The sequence below is a fragment of the Passer domesticus genome, chromosome 1 (assembly GCF_036417665.1).
Source record: "Passer domesticus isolate bPasDom1 chromosome 1, bPasDom1.hap1, whole genome shotgun sequence".
In the NCBI taxonomy this organism is placed as follows: domain Eukaryota; kingdom Metazoa; phylum Chordata; class Aves; order Passeriformes; family Passeridae; genus Passer; species Passer domesticus.
Genome location: NC_087474.1, coordinates 73785837 through 73812475, shown reverse-complemented (window position 1 = coordinate 73812475; position 26639 = coordinate 73785837). Strand labels below are relative to the sequence as shown.

The following is a 26639-nucleotide window of genomic DNA, read 5'->3' as shown; positions in this document are numbered from 1 at the left end:
TACCTCCAAGCCCAGTACAGTTGTGGAGTTCCACCATTTTGCTTTGGATAAAATGACCAAAAATAGTATCTGGGGAAAGAATGAACATCACCTGAACAGACACAGTGATTTTGTCAGGATGTGTAGGATTGAACAGAGATACAGGTTTTGGGAATCTGCAATGCTTGTGAAATAGAAACAGTATTTTTTAAGAGTTTGGATAAGTTCAACTTTTTGGGAGAAAGGAACTAAGTATTTTTTTCCCTTTTATATGTGCAGGGCACACACTGCTCAGTAAATATGGTCCTAATCCTGTACTAGCGGACTGTGATATGAACACCAGTGATTTCCCCATGTCTCCTTCAGACCTGTGTGATTAAAAACCCACATGTGTGATTAAAATCTTACATCAGCACTGGAATGATTTGGATTCCTTCATGCTTTCAGCTATTCAGGTTGTCAGTAAAAAAGGCCTATTTCTACCACCATGTGATCAGAGATTTCTGTCGCACTCTGCCTGGCACAGACCTAGTGATGATGGATGTGACTGGTACCTACACAGAATGTTCCTGCTGTGTCTTTTCCTGAATCTGTGCCCAAAAGGAAGCTTTCCATGGTTTTTGAATGGCCTTTAGCTGAAGACTTGTTCAGGAGGCAGAAGGTATTTTAAGGAAACTGTGGTAGGTATGAATCCTGGTAATAAGGCTTTTGTGGTCTATGCAGTACTGCCTGACAGGTCTGTATTTGATTTCACTGATGGCCTTTCAAATGCAGAGTTAGATTTTTCTGCATGTTATTGCAGCTGAACAGTTGCAAGTATCTCCCCACAGAAGTCCCCATTGCCTTTTCCTGGGCAAATACTCCCTTGTTTGTTCATATCCTACTCTTTCTCTTTCTAAATGAGTTGAAGTTTAATTTAGGAAGAACAGAGTCAAGTATTTTATGCTGTGAGATGGCAGAAGGGGTGTTTGTTCCTGTTGGTGGGGCTTGCTGGCGTAGGTGTCTTCTGTGGCTTTGGAAGGAATGTTCAGCAGATACTTTATGACCTTCTGTAGGAGGAAAATAGGTGCACAGGTGAAAATGGAGGAGGTTCTTGTGAATGTCGAGGTCTCTTGCAAGTCTGGAGCTCAGCCTACGTTTCAGTACATAGGGAGAGAGTTATGCTGCCAAGAAATTAATGTCTCTTTTGCTGGGATAGTGAGGGTCTCTGTGCACCTCATTCAGAGCGCTTCTATAGCTTTACTTGCAGACCTAGGTTTGAAAAAAGCGAAAAATGTTCCAGCTGGAAAGGAACTGATTTTCTTTTTTTTTTTTTTTTTTTTTAAAAACCTTGGAGTGCCTTGGGTGTGTTGGGTAATTGTGTACTCAAGAAACGCACTTACATAAGTGAAGACACTCCTGTAACCCTCGCCTGCCAGGAAGGCAGGCGCTGCAGAAAATCCACTCATCGCAGAGGAACCTCCAGTAGGTGCAAAAGGGGAGGAGAACCTTTGTTCTTTGTGCTGTATTTATTCACAAAGTGAAGTTGTCTTTGGCATGTGTGCTTGGCACCAGAGGATTCCCGTTTTTTATCCTGCGGAGCTGCTTTTTCTTGTCGGTGTTGCGGGTAGGTTTCCTTTCCTAACGCGGAAGGGGAGAGGTGGGTATTTTCCATAGTTCATCCCTGCTTCGTCCCTGCTGGTTGAAAGAGCACCTTCTGGAAGCAGGATAGGAGTCAGAAGCAAAGTCCTGGGCAGCAGCTCTGGTGGATTCCATTCCAGTGCTGTTTGATGAGAGAGGGGAAAGATATGGGAGGATGTAGAGGTGGCATGCAGCAGGGCACGGGGTGCAGGGTATGGGTCTGGGTTCCCTGGTTCAGTAAGGAAAGCCCACACAGATGGGGAGGGACTTTATACAAGAACATTAGTGATAGACCAAGGAGTAATGACTTTAGACCGAAAGAGAGTGGATTTAGAAGAAATTCTCTACTGTGAGGGTGGTGAGACATTGGAACAGGATACAGAGAGGCGTTGGGCGCCCCATCTCTGGAAACAGTCAAGGCCAGGTTGGATGGGGCTCTGAGCAAGCTGATCTCGTTAAGATGTCCCTGCTTATTGCAGGGGATTGCATTAGATGACCTCTGAAGGTCCCTTCCAACCCAAACTACTTTATGATTCTGGCACATGCTCAGTTAATATGGTCCTAATCCATCACTAGCAGACTGTGATATGAACAGCAGTGATTTCCAGATCTGCCTCTCATGCTTAACAGTGTGTGTTTAGGGGAGTTCTAAAACAAGGAGGCTTTCTGGGCAAAACTGGACTATACTGTATTTACCAAGTAAGCACATTTTCCATTAATGTAGTTTATAAAACGTACAAACAGGCCTTAGTGTTTGCTTACATTGCTTATGGTACAAATGTCAAATTTAAATGCATGTGAAACTTTATTTCATATGTTTATTTCAAATGTAATTGGATTTTACTGTGAAAACATTTCAGGAGTTAAGTTTGAGATGTGTGACAGAGCAGCAAAGATATTTAATACTTAGCTTAATTTAGAAAAATGACCTTTCAGAGGAAAAAACTGTGCTTGTCAAAAATATACTGATGAATTAATTTCTTGTGATGCCAGTGTGATAGCTGACTTTTGAGAGCAACCTTAAAGATAATGAGTTTTATTTTTATCTTAGATGTGTCTGATTGTAGTGCCTCTCACAAAATCAAGTCACTTTACTGACTTCTATGGCTATAAATACATAGCAAAATTTGGAAGCAAAAAAGAGCAACCAGGAAAAGACCCCAAACAAAAAAAACCCCAAACCCAACCCCCAGAAAATTAAACCAAATCAGAACAACGCAAATCTGACTGAGCAGTGTGAATGGATACTTGGGATTTTAAGTATTGCAGTTGTAAGATCAGTATCCCCTTTCACCACCACTACCTCCCCACTCCCCATCCATAAACCACCCTTGCAATGCTATCTAGAAATACCAGCATTGTAATCAGTTTTTAAATGTCCCTAATAGAAGTGCTGTCTTAGAAAATACTTTGTTTCCAGAGACTGGAAATTTTGTTTCCAGTCACATGTCAATGACTTTTATTTCGTACAAATCTGCAAGGAATTTGAAAGCAATTTTAGTACTTCTTGTAGGTTTCTGACTGCTTAAATTGATTTATGTTTAGAACCTAATCTTGCTCACTTTGACAAAGCTGGCAGCTTCAGTGGGTTTATTTGTGCAGATAGAGTGAGAAAGATTCAGTTTTTGATATAAATACTTTAGCTTTCTGGTTTCTGAGAACTATTTTCTTACAGCTAATTATGCATTCTTAAAAATGTGTACATTCATAGGCATATGTAGAGGGAGACGTGGCAGCTTAGTTTGCAAAATATTGAGCTTCGTTTTGCCTATCAATGTTTTTCATTTTAGTCAGAACAATCTCTAAAATGTTAAGACAGATCAAGACTTAGAAGTCATGTCATATATGTTGTCACATGCAGCATTGTAAACTGTATAAGCATAGCTATTACTGGAACATCAGTATGTTTCAAAACATTGTTTTAAACATTTTCGGTGGGTTGATTCAAAGTGGTCCTTTGAGGTTCATTTTGTGAAGGACAGATGTCAAAACAGGAGGTTTGTGTTCTTGTGGGCCATGGGTGGCTGTCAGGTGGAGGGGAGAGCGTGGGAGATGACTCAGCATGGATGGGCCTGGGAATGGGTTTGTGAAAGCTAAAATATTGCAAAACAAAAATTCCTTTCCATGCTTGAATTGTATCAGTTGAAATGGTTTGAAATAGAGTGGTGCCAGCTTGAAACAGCTTACAAGTTTAAAAGTTTGTATTGTTTAAAAGAAATTCTGAAGTGTCAGTGATCAGCTGAAGTATTTGTATCAGCAAACAAGAGAATGTGAATTAATCAGTCTACAAGTTTGCAATTTGGATGAGATGCAACCATAAGAATGCACAGTAAAACTTCATGGGTTTATCTTAATCATTAAATTTAGCAGTATTTTAATTTTCTTGTGTAAAAATGTCATCTTAGTTATTTGGGTTGAGTACCAAGTTTGCTGAAAATACCTTTAGCTGCAAGCTGCTGTTGAAAATAGAAATGCTCCTCTTGCTGTTTGATCACTGTGGTTGTGATGGAGCTGGCGAGCAGCAGTCACTGTCGTGTTTTGGTTGTTACACTGAGGTCACTCCCAGCTAGGCTTGGCTGAGCATTTTTGGTAATGTTGCAAGTATAATCCAGCTTTGCAGCAGCAAACTTACTGTAGTTCTGTGGTGATCTCCTTTTGGGTGGTAGTTTCTTAGAATAGCTTTAGTTATTGTTGGAACAGTGGCAAGTTTAAAGGGTATTGCATGCATGTAATGGTATTTCATCTCAAGTAAAACAAAGGATGTCAGTTTCTAAAGCAACCAGAATTATTTTTAACTCTTTCCTCAGTTCTTTAAAACAAATGCAGAGTGATTCGTCAGGATCCTGTCTCAAAGTGGCTCCTGTAAAGTGTTTCTGAGGGAGACTAACAAGGAGTTCACTGGGCAATTTTGCAAGAACCAGCTGTGGACCATGGTATTTTATTTTGTGGATTTTTTAATCTTTAGGCAGTGCGGTTAGTAGCTGGGTGGTGTTCTGAAAGTCACATTGGATCTTTATTGAGGGTGTTATCTGTTTGCCCTCACCTAGGGTGTCGTCTTCTTAGTAAGGAAAGTGCTGAGATTCCCCAATACACAGCTTCAGTATTCCAGGACAAAAGCCCAGGAGCTCATATCTCATAGTCTTTTAAGGTGTTTCTTAAACAGAATTGGTCAATGAATTAATCTGCAGTGGGAAAGCTAAATCCCAAACACATGCATTTTAAATATCTGCCTGAAAGCAGGGAGGAAATGGGTGCTGGGATGAATTGGTGGCACAAAATTGGTGAGAAGTTCAACTCATAAGACCTACAACTTGACACAAGAAGTAAGAGTTACAAAGCTTCAGTTTGGTCTTCTATTCCACTAATGGTCAGTTTGACCTTCCCTGTACCATTTATTGTTTAATATACCCTTATTCAAATATTCCTCATCTCTCTGTAAATTAAACTGCTGTAAACTTTCAGACTTTTCTCACTGGGAATCATCTGCAGGCTCATAAGTATTTATATTGCTCTTTGAACTTTTTTTATTTCTGATATAGTTGTATTGTCTGTATTTTTCCTGAAGCAGCCTAATATTTTATCTGCGAAGACTGACCCTTCCCACAAAGAATTAAAAAAATAAACCAACAAAGTGCCCAGGAATGAACTTTATATACTATGTGGTTATTTTCAGAGAGTCATCAAGACCCGCAGGTCACTTCTTGAGTGCCACAGACCAAAAGGTCATAAATTTAATGTTATGAGTAGTTTAAAAAGGTACAGGGATTTGACCTCTTTCTTTCTTTATGTATTTCAGTGCTTTGACTGTGGCTTTTTACCTTAGCCTTCTTGTTGTAACACAGCATTCCAGATACAAACACTTTCCCATAGTCCAAAATTTAGGCTGCTAATGTGCTGGTTGGGTTGCATTCCTCCAGCTGTCCTGTAAGGAGGTGACTCGCAAGGTACCATATTACAGCCTGTGGTTCAGCTGGGAATTCAGCCAGGAAATTAAACTATTTGCATGCTCTGAGCTATATCCTGGTAATAATTTAAAAACTGTCTGGTTTTCCGTATTTAAATCCTAATTTTTCAAGGGGTATTTAACAAATGCCACTGGGTTTGTCCCTTCTTTTGTGCTAAATTTAGAGTGATAATTTCCAAATCTTCTGTTTACTGTAACATGTGAGGTAATGAAGTTAGAGCCACCAAAATCTTAAAGATCATTTACTAGAATTGTGAAAATTTTGTGTAGTTGATAATTGGTAATTAAGGTTGGATTCTGTTACTGAATCCTGGCTTGAGTTTTTAGTGAACAGTGGTTGAGTATTCAGTTTGAATAAAGCATAATTTCTGGAAGTTTTTAAAAATGAAACTGTTCTCAGTTTAATATGGTTGGAAGTAATTTCTAAAATGGTTAAATGAAAACTGAAGCATTTAAACACCTAAACCATAAACTTGATATGAATGGAAAGGGTGTGAGGTGTGTTGACTTTTGGATGTGGTTGGCTGATATATTCTTTTATTTCTTTCTCTGAAAGTATTCTGTGCTTAAAATTTATTCTACAGCATGAAACCAAAAGCCAAATACTTGACAATCTATAAGAAATTAGTTAGTCTTGTCTCAGGATTAACCCAAGATTATTCGGTTTGTACTTATGAATTGTAGCTACAGAAAATAAGAAGCTGTACAGAAAGACTGCCAAAGATACAAAAGCATCAGATCATCTGCTGTAAGAGTATTTATTTTAATTAAATTTAGTCACTAATAAAGTATTGTCCAGTGTTTTGTTAAAAAGGAAAAAGAAATGGGGAATCATGTGTTTAGTATTTTCCTACTTGCTGTGATTTCTCCTAAGTAGATTCCTCAAAATATGAACTAATCTATCATTTTCTCAGAAAAAAAGGAAACAAAAGAAGCAAACCATTTCAGTGAATAATTTCTATAGTGTAGCCACTTTTTTTATGCCTTGAATTGTACTTAATAATATTTTTCTTATTTTTTTCCCTGTGCTATCTTTTATGTTGCCTTTGTTCTCCTATGTCCTTTCCTTCTCACATCAGTTTCCACAGGGAGCAAACTATTTCTATTTTTCAGAACCATAAAGAAAGAGAGGAAAATGAGGTCTCCCTCAAGTCGGAGCCTTTGACCTACTGTAGTTCACATGGGCAATAACAGATCCGTGCATGTGCTGGATGCCCACAACTCAGAGCCCTCAATATCTGCACCAGGTGAATCTGGTGGCAGTAGGTGGGAGGAACTTGGTCTTGCTGATGTGATTCTTGGCTGAGGAGGGAGAAAACTTGAGTGAGCACAGAGCCCAGCCTTTCTCCTGTTTCTTCTGTGCTACAAAATCCAGTCATTCCAGCAGTTCTGTGTGATGATTTGTAATAACGAACAAAGTGAATTTGGAGAAGATTATAAGTAGAGAAGAGCAAGTCTTGGGGAAGCAACATTTGTTCCTTGGCAGGCCATCACTATGATTTCTCAGCTTGGTTGAAATGTTCAATATGTAAGCTTTAGTGAGAAGATGGCCAAGCCTTTTCCCTCAACACAACTCCAGGCGCTCAGGCCCAGGAGACTCAGTGCTCTACTAGTCGCTGTGAACCTCCTCAGAGAAGAGAAATCAGAGAGCAAGAGAGGTCATCCAGTTGGCCTTATTCTCTGTCCTCCTTCCTCTGCAAGTGAAGTTTCCAATGTTACTTTTCTTCCTATTAACCATGCACAATTTTTGTCTCAGTTAGCCTTTCCCTGCCAGGAAACATGGAAACTTCAAGCAGGAATTTATTTTAGCTGAGCTGTTGGAGAAAAAAAAAGAAAAATACTTCTGTAAATAGTACAACATTTAAAACTGAAATAAACAGATTAGATTATACATAGGGGTAGGGAGGACATGCCCTTTAAAATCTGAATACTTCAGGAAATTCGGGGCTGTTTCTTGAGTCATTAAATTTAGTACTACTGAGAAAATGTCTGAACAAACTTAATAAAAACAAAACCAAAAAGCAGTTTCAGAATGTTCTACTGGGTTTTTGTTTTCATTGTTTTAGTCAAGTGTCACATTCTGATAATCTCTTCTCCCACCCACCAAATTTTCCAGAAGTCATTGTTCCAACAAAACAAAAAAAATCTTACTGTAAATTAGTTAATAAAGTTGCATATAATTCTTTCTACTCTGTTGTGGCATGGGGTTGACTAATGTAAAATCTTTATATTAAAGGCCAAAAAAATTTTTTTTGAGGACTTGAAATCCTTGGATGTTCACTTGGCACATGGTTGTTGAAGTAAGCTCTCTCCAGGTTGAATTGTTCACTTCCAAATGCAGGATCAGGATGGTGTGTGCAGCAGCTTGCTGTGGCTTTCTCCCCCACATTCCTCACCGCCCCCTCATCTTCAATCAGACAGCACAAAACTGAGTGTGAGTTCTAAATAAAACAGAGAAAAAACACTTGGGTGATGTTCACATTGCAGAGTGCCATCATTTCGTAGGTGTTTAAGAAGTAGCTCATTAATTATCTTCCTAAGCTTGCAAGTACAGAAAGAAAATTTCACCGCTAAGCTTAGAAGAAGAGAGGAAGAGGGCTGGGTTTTCAATTGGTGTAGATTTTACTTGTTGGATTTTTTTTTTTAATAATTCATAGTAGCTTGCTGTTCCATAGCAATAAGCAATAGGAACTGTACTTGGGGGATGAGGTGAATGTGAATTGATCTATAAAATTTTTTCTTCATCTTTCAAAACACTTCATAGTATATTAATAATACACTTAACTATCTGCACTGCCATATCTGTTTTCTGTTATTTATTTACTGAACAAAACCTTCTCAGCTACTTGTAATAACTAGGGTTTTTTATGTAAAAGTCAATGAGTTAAATTTACAGTGTCAATATTCTAGGATATTTTTTTCAAGAGCTGATATCTTATCCAAGAGTATCTTGGAGATAATAAAAAAAGGAATGCCAGATTACTTCAGCCTCCTTTCTTTATTTCCTGGGAGAGAATGCATTATCTTTCTTGGAGAGGGAGAGAAATGGCATTTCAGGGTTTTTTTTTCAGATTTTATGCTGATTACCAGCTAGGGCAAATATTTTAAAAACTCCCAGCCCTCCTTGAAGAGAGAGAAAGAAAAACAATTTTGGTTGGGACTCTGTTTTGGAAGATTGATTAAAGATTTCACCATTCTGTTCCCTTTCTGTATAAATTCAGTTGTCTCTGTTCCCTTTTGCTGGATTTGTATGATCTGAGCAATTTTGGCTTCTTGCAGTGGTCAGGGACAAGGACACTGCTGTCCATGTGGTGAGCCAGGGTGGGCAGGGTGCCTGTGGGTGGGACCAGGAGCAGGGAGGCTGCAGCGGTGGTGGCCATGGGGCCAGCCTCCCCTCTTGGCTCTCAGGACCAGCTGGAGCAGGCATGGAGGAGGAGAGACAGAGCTGGCTGTGCTGGAGACAGGTTTTAACAAGTACTTTGGGACCAGCACAATCCAGCTCCAAGCAGAAGTCTTCTTGGAGAAGGGAAGCAGAGGGGAGCTTGAAAATGGCCCTTGTGGTTTGTAGGGTAACCAGGCTGGTGCTTAAAGCTGAGCACAGCTTCAGCAGGCTGGTGTGTGGCTGTGACCAGAAATTATCCCTTCCTAATGATGTGAACTGTCCTTTCAGTACCGAACATCTCCCCGGCACGCCTGGTTTCCTCACTGAAAGCCTGCTGATTGGTCCCCTCCATTCCCAAGTCATTCCTTGGGGTGTGTCTGGGAAAATTTGGATGATGTAGGGTAATCACCACACCGCTAACTTGCTCTGCTTAGGGTATGCCTAAACCCAGGTAGGGCATGATCAGTTTCTGGAGAGATGGTTTATCCTCACTCCTGCCATCTTTGTCAGGAATAGCACATGGGTTGGGAAAGACCCAAGTGCTCACTGGGATATTCTCGACCTAGTTTTTCACTCAGGTCTTGAAAGAAGATGGGAGCAGATAGAGGAAAACAGTAAAATCAGTCATTGAAGTGAGGTATTGGCTTAATATGTATATTTATTACCACCAGTTTATGATTTACCCAGAGAAAAGAATACAAGCTCCCTAGGGTTGTTTGGTTTGTAAGCCTCTTAAAGTGGCTAAGGCCCTGTTCATGGCTGCAGCACACTGTTAACATGAAAAATGTCGTATCTTTGTGCCTTTGCTAAAGTTTTGTGTTTCAGGTGCACCTAGTTCTACATCAGTTTGTATTGACTATCTTTTCAAAGGTGTTTTGCACTTTATAATTTTTCTGTTTCTGATATAGTTTTTTGGTTTCTGATGTTTTTTCACTTTAAAGGCGTAGCTAGTAGCATTTATTTGGCATATGAAATTCAGGGCAAAAGTAGAAAATTACTATGGAAAAATAAGCTTACAAAGTCTGTAGAGCAAGGTCTAGTATAGCAAGTGAATTGTGGATTTTTAGGTTTTTTGTTTTTTTCAGTGAGCACTAAGACTCACTGATTGTATTATGACAGTTCATGTGTTTGACTGACATTAAGACTCACTAAGTTCTTGGAGAAACAAGTAAGCAAAAAATGAGATACCTTAGTCAAGTTAATGAAAAACTTTGACTTTGCATTTAACATTCAGTCATGCTAAAAGAGTGATTTTGAATTCGAAGGTGTGATTTTGGAGGCCTGTTGGAAGGGGATTTACCACATAGCATAAAAAGGCAGGTGCCCTTCAGTGCGGAAAAGGCTCAAGCTGTGCATCAGAGTCGGTCCAGTTGTTGTGGTATTACATGAAAATGCTCCAGCACAGGCAGGAGCTGGTGAGGAAGCAGTGGGCAGGATGGCTGGAGCTAGCACCCAGAGGTGCTTTGTACTTTGGGCTGTACGTGGTGAAGGGATGACAGTGTTTGAGCAGGCTAGATTTTAAAAACAGGTTGGAAATAAGAGCAAAGTTTTAAAGAAGACGCCGTACCAAGTGAACTCCCCCAACATACCCCAGCAGAAAAATCCCTCGTGTGTAAATTTACTGAGAGGCTGATATTTACACATTTTGCAGTCAATACCCGCTCCTTAGCAAACATTGCCTGCTGTTTTACAGTTAATAGAAATGTGCCACTGTCGATTCCCATTCGCTTGAGTGATCCAGGAAAAGAGCAGGAATGGTGAAGTGACAGTGTTTCTGATTTGATGGAAGTTATCAAGGGAGGTGAAGATGAAGATGCAAATGAAATTGCAAAGGATTTCAAAATGACATTAGGTTGCTGTGCAACCAAATTGCAAAAATGACAAATGAAATTCAGGGCAGATAAATGTGAAGTGATGTCCACAGGAAAATTATTTAAACTTTTCATTCAAATTGAGTTGCTTGTTAACACTTGGGCATGAGAGCTGGGGGTCATGTATTTGTGTGGCAAAGTCAGCTGTATACTCGCTAGCTGTCAAAAAGCAAATAAAGCATTAGGAATATTTATGGCAGTAGTACAGAAAAACATATCTGTCATGGTAGCATCTGTGGTGTGCCTTCATCTCTAACAGTGGGATCGATTCTGATGTCTTCCTTCTAATTATCTTTTCCTTCTTCACTTCCACCACCAAAGCGGATAGAATAGCCCTGCAAAAGCTGCCAGAGGTCATAAGTCTGTTGAACAGTTTTTGTGTAACGAATGACTCAAGTAGATGAGGCCATTTGAAGTTTGAAGAAAGATGTGAAAGCTTACATGGATTCAGTATGAAAAGCTCCCATGAATTCGAATAATACTTCGAGAAACTAATGTAGGAATAATCTGTGGGACCCATGAAGTTCAAGAACAGCTCCTGGGACTCACTTCAGAGCTGCCTGGTTTCATAATATGCAACTTACTCTTCTGCTTTTCCCTCAAATTATGCTGTCAGCTTCTATTGGAGGCAAGATGTTGGGCTGGACTTCTGGCTTGTCTTGTGGGCTTTCAATTTGTTTTGGTTTCTTGTTAGTCATCAAAAACTTCATTTTTCCGTGGCCAGCAGTACTATTTATTGTCCATCTTAATATCAGGCAATTATAAGAACTCCAGTATAGAAACCTCATATTTTAAACCATTTCTATAGACACTTTAGAATCTCAGTAAAGAGATAATTTTTAAGAGTATGTGCTAATCTTAACAAAATTAATCTCTGCTTAAACAGGGTTGTTGGTGCTGTATGTTTCTTGTGCTGGGTGAATCTATTTACCCGATGTCTGCCTTGTAAACTCTGTAGTGTTTGAGGAAGTCCTGAAATAGAAGAAGAAATTACAGAGAAGTTTGACCCCTCAGAGAACTTGCAGAAAGCCTCTACACTGTTGTCTCAGGTGATGAAACGCCAACTCTTGGTGCTGTTCTACCTGTTGAACCAGTTTTGTGCCTTTTTGTGTTGAGCAAGCCCTCCTTCACCAGCCATGCAGCTGAGAACAAGTGCTTTTGGAGTATCAGATAGATGCATGGAAACTTTTCCCCCTGTTTGGCTGGGGAGTGGCTGGCTCCACTATTTGTTGCTTTGGTTTAGGATCTGCATTTGAGAAAATACAGAATTTAATGAAATCTTTTGGGCTCCACATATTATTATTTTTATATGTTTCCAGTGAGTAGAAAAGCTGTCAGTTTGGTTTGTTGCATTTTTTTAATGATTTCAGTTATTTCACTGGCATTTGTTTCATTTCTGTGTGAGACTTAAAAAAAATAAAATATATATGTATCATTGAAAACCACACCTTTTTCCAGTTTGGGGACAACAGATCATAGACCAGTAAACCTGCCAAGGGAGGGAACCCGTCTCAATGTAGAAGGTATGAAGGTGCTCCTTGCTGCACCTTGGACAAGGTGGTGAACTAGAGCAACTCATGGCTTTAATATTTTTATCTTCTAACACTGATATTGGGTTAGGTATAGAAAAAACACCCAGAAAGCCAAAACTTGTGAACAGTGAATACCCTAGAGGGTGTTAAGTAATTATTATGCAGATTTTAGTGATAATAATCACCCTGTCCTAGGTAGGCAGCTGAAATTTGGCAGTGGGTTAGAACAATGCCCTAGGATCAGCATAGCGATGGGGTAATTATTGTGCTAGATGGCTAATTAGGAGCTATGCAAATGGAATGCAATCAGCACTTGTGTTTGTAATTCGGTACCGGAGGGAGACAATGTGTAAAGGAATTATCTCTGGCGACTCAGCTGGGTGCTCTCAGAAGCACACACAGGATGCAGGATCACCTGGCTTTGTGGGGCAGGTGGAAAAGGAACCAGCCCTGGCAAGTGCCACCCTTGTGTGTTGGCTTACAAGGCTGAGAAGGTGCCAGGCAGGAGGTATTTCTGAAGATACTTCACCTACACCTCTGAAATTTTATGCTTGGCAGCTACTGTGCCTCTCCCCACAGGTGCCTCGCTGTTTGCTATATCCTTCTGTAAGGCAGCAGTCATCCAAAAATTCTCTTCCTCCCCACCCCCTCCTGTGCTCAGTTTTTAGTGAGTTAGAAGCCTCACAATAAAAATTCGAATCATGGAAACAAACAAACAAACACACACAAGATTGAAAGCTCCCCAATAACAAATAAATGACACAGGGACAGAGTTTGGGTTCATATGTAAAGTGCTTATGTAATTTATGCACATACACCTTGCCAACCTCATCAGGAGCCCTTACCATATTTGAGTAATATATGTGATGTCAAGGATAAAGCCTTTATATATTTAATTTATTACAGCCTTTTCATTGACTGTTTTATTGTATGTACAGTACAGCAGATCATTGCTGATGCAAATTTAAACTGGAGATTATAGATTGTATTTTCAAATATACAAGCCTCTTTTTTTTCTTAAAATGAAGAATAATAAAAGGAAGATGTTCATTTTCTGTTTTCAGCAGGGTTATATAAAGTATCTGTCATGAGTTCTTCATTTTTAAATGCAAATAATTATATATGGCAGGGAGTATGATGAGCATTCAAAGTTGACATTAAAATGAAAATGCATCAATTTTTTCTGAAAAACTGATCAAGCAGGTCATTAGTCAAGGTTACAATGACTAGTGGAACATTTTAAATTGTTTAAAGTCTCATTTTAGATGTTTAAAAAGGTAGTTTATAGCTCTTAATAGGATGACTGCTGCTGCATCACCCTACTAATTGTTAAGAGTTTTAAATTTACATCATTTTTAAGAGGTCTTTTTTACCCTCTCTCTTACAGGTACAAACAGCTGTACAAACAATCTTCAGATCCAGTAGTACTGGACAAACTTGAGATTTAATCTGTTTTACCTTGTATTTTTGATAGGCTGGGGACATCCATGCTATCAGTTATCAGGTTCAGCATTTGGCAACTCACTAAGCTGTGGTGCTGTGATTCTCTAAGCCCCAACAGGGAAGGAGAAACCACAAAACAAACCATATGCCAGAAAGTGTCAAGTTCCCACAGTATGAAATTATAAAGATGAAAAGACTGTCTTTCCTCATCTGATCTCTTCCTTTTAATCTTGAGTGTTCCTCATTAAACTGGAAAAAGGAAGTGTATAGGGACAGAAGAGTGGTTTCTAATTAAAAGTAGATTTAATCTGAGTGAGAAGAGTGCCTCGTCCAGTGGGTTTCGTGCAGTGCCTTCTTGCTGCTCTCTGCCAGTTTTGAAGGTATTCACTTTGTGGCAGGAGGCTGTGGTGGAAACTTGGGGCCATCAAAGGCATACTCAGGTGCCTGTGTCTGCCAGCCCTTGCACCCCTGGGTGCATGGTCCCCACCTTCAGCACAGAGGGACAGTGCTGCCATGGCCAGGGTGCAGTTGGGACCCTGGCTTGGCGGGTTGGGTTTCAGGTTTGGAGGCTCTCCTGCAGTGTGGGGACATGCAGGGGCCTGCCGAGCCTCCATGCTCCCCAAGAGGCAGCATCCCACCGGCTGCACCACCTCCCAATTAACCTAATGGGCTCCTTGTACAGACAAGACTCTGGGGTTTTGGGTTAGGGCTTTTTTCCCTTTTTTTTTCCTTAATGAGCTGGTTAAAGGAAGTCTTGGGATTCATCTCAGTTAACCAAAACACATTAGGACTATGGAGTTCTTGTTTTAGCAGGTTGTAAAGAGCCTTTCCTCCTCCTAGCAAAAGGGAAAGACAAGCATCACAGCCCCCTTGCAGTGGAGCGTGGGCGCTTCTGCATGCTCCCCAGTCCCAGGTGGGTACCCACAGCTGCAGGCAGGGTGCCTTGGGATTAAACACTGCCTCCCGTGCCGAGGGAACCTGCCATCTGGGAAATGCTCCAAGCTTGCATCATCTTTGCGGCGTTCGTTGGCTTCATGTGGCTGCCCTTCCTGCCCTGCCTGCGCTGCATGGACGCTGCTGCTTGGAGCAGCAGAGGGTCTTCCCTCTGGGGAAGGTGTGAAATGGCTCAGATGGGATGTGGGGCTTGGCTCAGGTCCACCGTGTCAAATCTGAGCCCTGGAGATGTTCAAGGCTGGCTGGGGCTTTGAGTGGTTTAGTGGAAAGTGTCTTTGCCTGTGGCTGGGGGGCTGGAATTAAATGATCTTTAAGGGCTCTTTTCAACCCAAACCATTCTATGATTCATAAGATGTGCCATTCTGCACTACCTGTCTGGTGCTCAGGGTATTTTTTTTCATTTGTTTTTTAAAATTTATTTAATAATAAGTGCTTTCAGGCACATCTCTCATCCAATGAAATGTGAAGCACTTTTTTACTTGCACATGAGCCTGGTGGGTTTCAATAGTCTGAAGACAGAGATTTTCGTGCAGGGACTCAGCTTCTTTTCACTTGCTGTCTGAACTGGAATAGCGGTGGAAAATTTAGCATTTTGTACCTTCATCAGTGCTTTTCTTAAAGGTGCACACCCTTCTCCCCTCCAAAGAAAAACATATTGACAGTTGTTTTCTGTGTACTGCCCAGTGCATACAGACTGATTGCATTAATGTACTTTAGCTGAAGAATATTTTGTCACTTTGATTTTCTTTTCTGCCCCTGATCTGGATGATCAGTGCAAGGAAAAATAATTGAAGTGACTTCTTTCTGTCCATCTTAAAATGAATGCAAAGTGATTTTCTAAATTACATTTCAAATGTCTTCTGATGCAGCAAGGTAAGAGAGAGTGCAGTGCGATTTATGAGAAAGCAAGAAGAAAATATGCTGCCATCTGAAGCTGTTTTGCAGGAGGTATTTTTAGGATGACTCAGGCCTAAGGCCTGAGAATTGTTCTTGTCTTTAACTGAAGGAAAAAAAATATGCTGATATTTTCCTTCCTGTTGTTTTGGTTAAATATTTGAAGATATAACTCTAGCCTTTCAAGATACAAGCTTGTATTTTTAAAAGTTTTGATGTCATAGCCTGTTCTCAGCATCCAAAATGGTCTAAATCTGATATTTTCCACTTACCCATTGAGAGTATTTGTGATTAAAAAACCAAATGCAACAAAACACTTACTGTTTCAGAGCAGCAATTGTACCTCTTAAATAAGAAGCCAAAAAATCCCCCTACTTACAGTGATACAGACACATGCAAATATATGCAATAAAAAATCCTCCTGTTTGGGTGCTTCAAAAGCCTAATGAATTTACACCAACCACTCCCTTGTAAGCTTTCCTGGAGGCTTAAAAGTAGGTCTTCCTCAGTGACTTAATTCCTCTGTGTGCTGTCATTGTATGGGGCGGGGTGACTTGTTCAACAGGACACAGTCGTCTCATTATGCTGCTGTGGGGACATTTGTCAGCTGAAAAAAAAAAGAGATGAAACAAACCAAACCCACAAACACCCTACTAGAAAATATAATGTGCTCCAGCTTAAATTGCTGTCGTAAGTTACTGGTTTTATACTTTGCCAACCTCACACTTTTCAGCATTTCTGATTTCTCTGCTGAAATTAGTAAACCTTTATTTTCCTTAACTTACCATATAAGTAAGGCATTTAAAATCTCTCTGAAAATTTGTAATGCATATCTGATACATAGAATACTAGACATATGCAAGGTTTTACACATTAATGGGATAATATCTTTGAAAAAAAAAAGCTGTAAATTACATTTTATTTATGAATTAATTAAAATCTGTGAGGTTATGTCTCTCAGTGAAGACCAAAAATAGAGACTGTAAAGCTGTTTAAAAATCTGGTTTATTTTTTCTTTTAAAACTCACCACAGTGCCACCATATCTAATTCAGACTGTTGGTATCCTTGTAATGATCTATCACAGCAGGAGGTGTGTAAAACAAGAAGCATATTTTACTGCACGCCAGTCTCCTTCCTTGCATTACTAAAAAGCACAGTTACATTACATATTTAAAACCTCAAGGAATTTGATGATATTTCCACACAGCAGATACCTGCTGGGAAAGCTGTGGTGGAGAATAATGTGAAAAAGTTTCATGCTGGAGTAAGAAAAGCCATTGTGCACGTTGTTTCATTTTCTTTTACACATATGCAGGTGTGTGTGTATATATAATTTATATCTGTAATGTATAAATAAAACTATTACATGATTTGCATTTTTGTGGCATGCACCTGCCTGGGCTAGCCAAGAGCTGGCTCTGTGGCTCGTTGCGGTGCTGTCGCACGGAATCGCCATTCTCTACAGTGATGCATACGATGATTTCCTCTTTCATTGCACCACCACATTTTGCCTTCTAGTAAGTGCTTGGTGAGGAGTGTCCCATCTTCAATGAGAGTGTGTCTGTCACTGTCATTTGCTGCTAGATGTGTGCTGCTCCAGGATACTGTCTGCTGAAGGTTGGGGCCATTGGGATAGGTCTTGCAGTAAAGTAGTCAAGATATGTACTATTCTGGCACTTAGGGGAAATGAAGAGAGTGCTATACCTACCATGTATTAGAAATTACCATTAGTTAAATGGCTTTCTCTTATCCTAGTAGAAATAGATCATATTTCATTGATAAGGAAATGTTTCCTTTGTAAAATGTTCAGGTTACACAGTATCCCAGGTTTAATTCAGAAATAATATTAGGCCAAATAATTATTGGATTGGATACTATTATTTGCAATTAAATAGAGGACTTCTTGGTTTTCAGTTCCTCCTGGGCTTTACAGATGATTTTTTGTGTGATGTGTTTTTGCTTACAAAGCATTTTCAAAGGTAGGTACCATTAGAGCACCTATAATATAATTATGACAGAACACGGTATGTTGTCTGAAATAATTTTCCTTAAGATGTTTGACATACAGCTAATTTAATGGCATACAAGAGAAGGAGATGACTGGATAATATAAACTTGTTAGCAAGTTATTGCTGGCGTACGTGCGAGTTGGCAGAAGACCTGGGGAAGCTGCCTTTTGGTGTGCTGGGGTACTTGGCTCTAAGCCTGCTCTTGCCACCTGCTCCACGGCCCTTAGGGATAACCCCGTTCTTCCTTCCAGCCTGAAACACAGCAGTCTGTCAGGCAGTTGCCTGTGTAGGGTCCATAGCTGTAAAATGCAGCAGGGTGGGAAGCAGCTGCCGCAGATTTTGTACGATGGTTTGGACATGCCTTGGTGCAATAGCCAGAGCAGGTAGTGTGTGATGCTGGCCATCAGGAGGATGTAGGCCCTAACAAAACATTTAGCCCCAAACTGATGTTAATACCCATGTCTCATTTACAGTCCAGATCACTGCTTTAGGTTTCCAGCACTGACACCAAGATTTTTCAATGTTCAGAATGTTCAAAACTGTTCTGCACAGAGATACTGCCATGGGTATGAAGAAATGCACATAGCAAAAATAACTCCTTGGGGAAATGTGTCAGGAGAGGCAGGAAGTGTAGGAGACTTTCTGGCTGTGTACCAGTCACCTGTTTACCTAGCTATTATTTCTGTTATCTGTGGTTCTTTGTTTGGGATTACAGTCTGACAAAGGAATGGTTGGGAATTACTGATAGGAACAATTTTTTTTTTCCAATGAGACATAGTATTCAGTTAAGGAGATCAAAGCCTTTAATCTTTCTGGCAATCTCATGTAGCGTGATTCTGAAATACTTAAGTAATTTTTCTCAAAAAAATAAAATTATTGTGAATTTAAATACATACATTTCTTGTAGCATTTATGTGAAATATGCAGATAATAATTTTAATAATAAAACTGCAGTTGTCTGTGTACTTAGATGTAAGTTTTGTTGACAAAACATTTACTCTGAGAACAGAAACATGATATATTGTGCATTAAATATATCTCTAACACAGGGAAAGTGAGTTTGAGAGCCAAACTGTAGATTTGATTTTGTGTTGCCTTTTGCTAAAACCTACAGCTCCATTTATAGGGCAATTTTTTTTCCTCTGTGTGTTCATATATTTTATCGTCTGTCCTGCAACTTTGTAAATTGCTTATTCCATCACCTTTCTCTAAAGCAACAGTCTGTGGAAAAACCATGTAAGATTGCTAGATACATTTTCCTCTGAGAGTATTAGTGGCACATGTATATAAAAGATGCTTTGTTTACATTTCCTCCTTTTTTTGTTGGAAATGGCTATTTACATCCCTTTCTATAAAAAAAAAAAGTATGAATGCATTTAGTATTTCAGCCATAGTATTTAATCCAGGAAGACATTAAATATCAAGTCTTCTATGTTTAAAGTAAGCCTGCATAACTGGCTTGATAAAGAGATGGTGAAGGAATGTTTTCTTTTTGAGTTGTGTTAGTCTTCAGCAGCCAGTAAGCTGTAAGTAAAATAAAATGTTATAAAGCTTTCTGTTAAATATGTATCTGTGTCTCACTAACTCCAGGGGAAGAAGGAAGAAGTTTGTCTTTTCAAATTGCCATGGTTTCTTTCTTTCTCATGAGAAGCTTTGGGAGTCTGCTCAGTTAGCATCCTTGTGAGATGTTCTGGTTCATTCTCTGGGACAATGTACAACACAGAAATTACTGAGCTTTCAAGTACCAGGTTTCCTTTCCTTTGAGAAAGGAAACCTGGTACATGTTCTGAAATCAGAAATGCAGAACCAGAGTGAGGTCAACAAAATTCAGTCTTAAAAGCTGCAAGAAGGGTTTGATTCAGTTATAATTATTTGGTTCTGTGGACGGAAGAATTCGAACACCATATCAGACTTCAACTGTGAATAAATGGTTCCAACATGCTTGAGTGATTCAGCTGATAAATAATAGAGAAATCATTTAAACCCACTTTTTAAGAATTCTGTTGAAGAAAGAACCAGTTTTTAAAAAAAACCTTGTGTTGTATAGCAAGGTTGAGTAAAAGTCAGACTGAGTAAAGCCTCCATGCTTGCAAAGAAGGAGGTGAGGGCTTTGCAGAGCTGTTGTCCTCCTCCTGTGTATGGCAGCCATGAAGTCTGGCATTTCTTGAGTTGCACCAAGAGAGTCTGAGAGATTTAGGATGAATCCAGTTATATTCTGTTCTTTCAATTTAGTTCAATAAAAACTGACCCCACCAGGGGAAAAGAAGAAAAAAATAATACAAGGAAAAAAGGTTTTCACAGGTATTTTAGAAAATGACCATTTACATCTGAAAGCCATGTTCCAAGCTCAGATCTTGGTCAGTCAGGCCATAGTTTGATGCTAGAACACCAAGAGAGAGAGCTCAGCCTCTCCCAGTGCTGCTGCTTCTCACCAACACAATCTTGGTATCCTGAAGCTACTCAGAGGACTGTTTGCTATCAAAAGAAGATCGGTCTCGAATTTTTATTCACTCCATTTGCACTTTTTCTTGCTTCTTGCTCTGCACATGCGAACCTGCACACACGCAGAACAAAGACCCCCCCCTGTTCCTTCTGTGCAACAGCAGGTGAAGCACAACTCTCCTTCCATCACCAGTGTGTCTGAGGGGCAGCAGGTGAATGCCAAGACAGACTGGGAGTAAAGACTCAGGGCCTCCTTTTGCTTCTGCTCTGTGCATGTGGGAATTTCTGGTTGTTTCACAAAGAAATAAGGTGGGGGCTGCTACTCACCCCCTGGGCTCCCATGTGAGACGATTGGCTCCATTGCTTCACTTAGCAAATCCTGTTTGCTGTTCTTCTCACTATGTTTAACGCAACATTGACTTGCTCTAACAGCATTTTTCAAAAATGTATTAAAACACTCTGTAATGCACCATAATACCTATTCCAAAGAGTCCCTTGACTGTGCACATTATTATAGATGGTAGGAAGCTACAGTGGGATTAGCTGTTAACTGCAGATCCAATGCCAGTGCTTTTCTTTCGGTGGTTCCGTGTAATTTAACATGTCAATAGCCTCTCTGGTAAAACATGATAAAATTTTATATGGTTGTATTACTCATAATGTACCACATAGTTACACATGAATGATATCACTCCTAAATATAAACAGATATTTCAAGACTGATTTCAATAAATGACTTACTACAATCTTGCCTTTTTTATATATGTATTTTAATAGTGACCTCTCTTTCTTGCAGACAAAATTGAAGAAGCACAAAAACAACTTAATGGAACAGAAGACCAACAGAGAGGTAATAACAACCCCCAAAAAATAAAATAGAAAGTAGATAAAGTATTGTGATTCTAGAAGCTGGTCCAATGCCTTCCTGTCTCAGTGAAAAGACTTGGCTGGGCTGGGCACTGGATGAGGCCCCAGGCACGTCTGTCTGCAGATCAGGGGCTGTGTCTGTAATGTCCCAACTTCAGCTGAGACACAAAGGCTTTGTTTTAACCACTCAAGTAGCTGCCTTGACCTTGATGAGATGGTTGAAGCTGTAGCATCAGGGATGTGCACATTGCTGACTGCAGCCTGTGCTATTATTTCGTTCATTATGTGATTTACCTAATCATTGACAACCATACTCAGTTTATGGTAAGCAATACGTGATGTTTTCCAGCAAGATGCTGAGGAAAGGGACTGATCATCACAATGTATTTTAAGAAACAGATGACCTGTGGCAGATTTAATCTGTGTGTTAGAGCTTAGAAAGCTGGTGCAAAGTCGTTGCATTTCAAGAATGGCTGACTGCAGTGATACATGTTTAGTTGTGTGATAAATCTCATCTGCATAGCGTGGGGATGCCCAGACACAGAGTGGGAAGCCCAAACAGAACTTTGCCAGGTTACTACTGGGCCCATCATGGGACAGGCATGAGAGGTCATCTCCACAGCCTAGAGGAGCAAAGGGGCAGGAAGAAACCCAGATTAAGGACTCAGAGAAAGAGTGATCCTGCCCAGTTTCCTCTCAGGCCTGTGCCTGTGTCCAGGTCACCATGTGGGGTTGGGGAACAGCTCTGCAGTTCACTTTTTTGGACTAACAGTGTTGCTAGCTGGGGGTGTGGGACGCATTAGGGGATGCAGAGGAAAAACTTCTGGAGGTTGTGTAATGCTCTGTACCAGCAACTGGAGTTGGGCTGCAACCTGAGGGCTGATATGTCCGGGTGCAGCAACTGAGGAGTCTGGGATCCAGGTGTGGCTGAGGCAAGCTGCTGGTGAGATCCACCTTGGATGCATAGAAATATTTCCATTAGTGGACCTTTGCCTTGCTCAGCCAGATCAAGGAGCAGGATGAGGTAGGAGTGCTCAGAGTGTCTGTCCAGGATCTGTATGTCCAGCCATATATATGTACATATGTGTTGGGGGCAGGCGGTGGGGGGGTGGTGTTTGATCTGTGTCTATGTCCCTCTTGGGAAAACATTTTCAGCCTTGCTACTGGTTGGACCTGGGGGCATGGAGCAGCAGCAGCCTCACTTCTCTTGAGCTGCTGAATTTAGCAGATGAGAGATTTTCTAGTAGCTGGTGTCAGTGCTTTGGCTTTTTCAGGGTAGGCATTCACCTTTCAGTGGTGGTGAGCTGCCCATCTGGCCTGTGACACATCTGTGAACAGTGTTGTAAATTGTTGATGCTCTGTCTTGGGCAGTTTATTATCTTTCAAAACAATGAACTTCAAAACTTTTTAAAGATAAGAGAGCAGAAGACATACCCAAGTGGATCTCAGCAGGGTCTCTCTGGCCCAGCATTTGGCCTCCAATGGAGGGAGTAGGATGTACTGCTTAAGGACACCACACAAGCCTGGCCACTTTCTTTAGCATCTTCCCCTAATGAAATCCACACACACTGAATATAGGGATGTCTGCCTCATCCCTTTATTATCTAGACATTTATTATCTGGAGCTGTTATCTATGAGTGCAGTTGATTAAATGCTACTTGCACCCAACATTCTCTGGCAGCAAGTTGCAGTAGTTCACTAGCAATGACATTAAAAATACAAGATTTTATCTTTTCTCCTCAGTTTCCAATTTTCCTTCCATTTTCAACAGGAAACAGCCCTAGCTCAAGCACCGTGAATCATTAAATAACAGTTCTACACTCACCTTATCCACTGCCTTCACAATTTTATACATCTTGTCCATATTTTCCTCAGCTTTTTTCTCTCCAAAGTTGTAGCTGGTTTCATATTTCAGGATGTTTGTTATAAACTGTTTCATATGAATATCAGGACTGCTCTAAGTATTTGTAAAATGTGGAAGAGATAAAACGTAAGTGGCTAGGTAGCAGACCTTCAAATGTTTGCAGAGACTTTTAAACAAACCAGACCTTCTATTAAGTATTTAATATGTATTTCTATTTAGTGTGTCACAGATAAGTGGTATTGTCATCCAAATATGAAAAACTTGGCACGTAAGGTATAGCTGTCTGTTCTTGTTGCTGTTGGTCTCACAAAATTAATACTGCTCTGGATGATTTTTTGTGATGGACGTGTTCAGAGCTAAAGACAAGCTAACCTCTGCTTTTAGGCATTTGTTCTCACGTGTGGCCCAGTTACATCTTTGCATAAAGGAAGATAAATTCTCTAGGGTAAACTTAGCAATGTGCTCTAAAAGGGATGGGGTTATAAGGGTTTATGTGGTGGTAGCGCTCAGCTTTCAGGCACCTCAGAATCAAAGAGAGATTTAACTATATTTGGCTTCTAGCCTAAATTGAAAAATAAAGTTTTACATTGAAAACTGATACAGAAACAACTGAGGTAATAAAGTTACTCTTTTCAAATTATAACTGTCCCCTGCCACTGTGGGCTGTTTTAGTTTCTTAAATGCCTGAATAGATCACATTCTTGGTTATATGAAGTAAACAAAATTATTTATTTGAAGCTTTAGACTGTGAAGGCTGCTAAAAAAAAAAAGAAAATACATGTTTTGAGCTAATCAAGTAAACAAAGATATGCACATATTCACATAAGTTATTCTAAATCACAGTCCTGTGTATACAGATTTGTGTGAAGTATGACTGTATATTTTTCCTTTGGGTTAATTTATTTTGGTTTTCAGTTCATGTAGATCACTTTAGATTTGTTTATTTCCTATCTGAAATGATTAAGAAATGTAATTTTGTGGAATTTATCATAAGTTAAGTGTTGCTCTGTCAGAGGAGCCGTCAGTGGCACAATGTATTTGTGGGGAAGAGTTTTTCATAAGTTTATTTGTGCTGAGTTTCTGCTGAGTAGCTTTGTGCACTGATCAGTCATAACTTTATACATGTTTGGGATTTAAGTTGAATTTAATTGACTACAGAAATACATGTATTCAACACCTCATTTTGCCATTAGCTATAGTAATCCAATTAAGTGCAAATTGGAGTAGGACTCAAGCACAAATGAGGCGGTAAATGGACAGACATAGTTTTCAAGTTTGCACTTTAGTTATTTAGTATAAAGTTGCATCTGCTTTTTTGTTTTTTGAAGTGATAGTTCACAAATTATTCAAATGGCCTTGATTCAAATAACCACTTGAGACCAGAAACATGTTCATTAGGGGCTGTGCTCAGCTTCCTGCTCAGTGACTGTGGAAGGTGGCTAATTCTCATGTCGTTTCATTTTCTCTCTGCTGCGCAGTTGCCACTCTGAATTTTCAGGAGGAGAAAATGTGTTTCTCTTTATTTTTGCTGCTATCTCCCAATGCTCTTTTACACCCTCGGTGTGCCCCTATTTTGGGGCTGAATTTTGTCTTCTGACACATGTCCAGTGTTTAATTAATGTGATAGAGAAAGTCTTGCTCCACATGGTGTTCTTTAAAGTCTGGAAGGGGTGGTGAGCTTGAGCTACACAAAATCTCTCCTTGAGAATGCAGTTGAAGTTTTCTGTGGTCTGGGACTCAGTGGGTATTGTGGGCTGGAAAGCATTCAGGTAAATGCTGCTGCTTTATCTTTGATCTGCCAGTGGCCATCCTCCTAAGAAAGCCATTCCAAGGGTGTCTCTCTGTATTCTCCCTTCCAGACAAGCCAAGTTCTGTCAGATTGTGATCACCACAGAGGCATCTTTGATTTGGTCATCCTCAGAGACAGTCTAGCCTTTGAAGTGCTGTAGGCATTTTTTTTCCTGCTTTAACTGCTGCAGCAATTCTTTGCCTGCCTCAGCACTCTGGGTTCTAGGTACATCAGCGCTACCAGCACTGCCATTGCATTCCTTAGGACTAGTGGAATTAACTTGGCTGTCTCCATACTTGGTGTCAGCCATGCTGACTGCCACCTAAATCTCTCTCTACTTTTGGATGTTCGGGGAGCATTCAGAACACTCAAGTTGGTGACAAACTCTAGCAGCACCTAGATTTGCCAGAAAATGGATGAAAGGTTTTCAAAAGGACCATCTCATCTCATTGGTGGGGTCTCTCAGGCTGTTTGGACTCTATCATTTCAGGTAACTGCTTCTTGCTGTGTCACAGCCCAAAGGGTCGGTGATAAATCTCGGGGTAAGATAAAGATGGATTTCTTGGTTCTCCTTCTCACTCATGGCTATTGTTGTGTCCTCAGACTATAGGGTGGTCTGCGATGGACTGGAGACATGCATGTGTTCATCAGACTCATTGGAGTTTAGACTTGCAGGCTGTCCTAGTTGTTTGTCAGGTGTGAATTCATCTCTCTGAATATGTTGCTGCTTATTGTTTGATCAAGTTTTTGACTTTCTGCAGTATCAAGGTTTAACCCCAGCTGGCAACTAAGGCCCACACAGCCACTCACTCACTCCCCCACAGTGGGATGGGGGAGGGAATCACAGTAGTGAAAGTGAGAAAACTGGATGGAGATAAAGACAGTTTAATAGGTAAAGCAAAAGGCACTCAAGCAAAGCAAAACTTATAACTCATTTGCCCCTTCCTATCAGCAGGCAGATGTTCTTCCATCTACTGGAGAACAGAGGTCCTGCCATTTGTCCAGTGACAAATTACATCATTCCTCCTGTCCACCTCATTTTCTGTTTTTTCCCCCCAGCTTTATATGCTGAGCATGATGCCATATGGTCTGGAATATCCCCTGGGTCAGCTGGGGTTGGCTGTCCTGGCTGTGTCACCTCCCAGCTCCTTGTGCACCCCCGGCCCACTCGCTGGTGGGGTGGTGTGAGGAGCAGAAAAGGCCCTGACACAGTGCAAGCCTGGTCAGGAGTAATGGAAACATCCCTGTGTTACCAACCCTGTGTGCAGCACAAATCCAAAACATAGCTTCATATGACCCACTTTGAAGAATTTTGACTGTATCCCAGCCATAATTAGCACATGCAGGAAAGGGGGAGATTAGTGTATTGTCTGTACCTATTTAATAAGTAGAATTTTAAACAGGTTACTGATTGTCTCTGCAGGCTGTATATGGTATAACAAATCCATCCTGAGCTCATACTTCCAGACCTTCTTAAGGGTATGCAGGCATCTGCCAGTCTCTTCTCCTGATTTCTTCCCAGAAAGGTATCTCTGTGTTGAGTTTCAAGAAAAAGCCTTTTGTTTTTCTTTTATGGATTTGAGGATTTGTATCACATGTCACCTCAACAATTGCAGCTGACTTTATTCACTCAGAGCATGGGCATAATTACATCTTGAATAACACCTTTCCTTCAAGGTCTGTGCTCCATAGCATGAACAGGGAGGATCCATGTTGCTGCGGCTCAGTTTGTTGCAGCACACCTAGTCTCACCCCCAGAAAAGACAAAGCCATAAATAGCAAGAAGGAATAAGCTGTTACTTAAGTTTCAGGTCAGTGCATTATGCTGGTCCCTTGCAGTTTGCCAGTTCTGATAGTGAGTACTCATTATGGAGTACTCACTTGAATTAAAGGGTCTGTGCTAAGGTCTATTTAGCACCTATTTTGGTCTGTCATTTGCCTATCAGTCATGTTGCTATAGTTTCTCTCACTCCATCCTTTCCACATTCCTTAAAGACCTTTTTCAGTTTCTTGCCTTCAGCTGGAGA

At 40.3% G+C, this 26639-nt stretch overlaps 1 protein-coding gene across 18 annotated transcripts in view; it reads left to right on the top strand.

The window, feature by feature from the left end:
* Positions 1 to 26639, top strand: part of HIVEP1 (HIVEP zinc finger 1) — a 127362-nt gene that overhangs the window by 48165 nt on the left and 52558 nt on the right. For 9 of the 18 annotated variants that reach the window (XM_064424566.1, XM_064424557.1, XM_064424576.1 and 6 more), the window contains one exon: positions 20888 to 20941. The exons of 1 other annotated variant lie outside the window; for it this stretch is intronic. In XM_064424566.1, coding sequence (XP_064280636.1) covers positions 20888 to 20941 — 54 coding nt within the window. Of the gene's footprint in view, positions 1 to 17553; positions 17620 to 20887; positions 20942 to 26639 lie in introns of those variants that run through there. 8 more of the 18 variants (XR_010364664.1, XR_010364665.1, XR_010364662.1 and 5 more) reach the window with 1 other exon arrangement.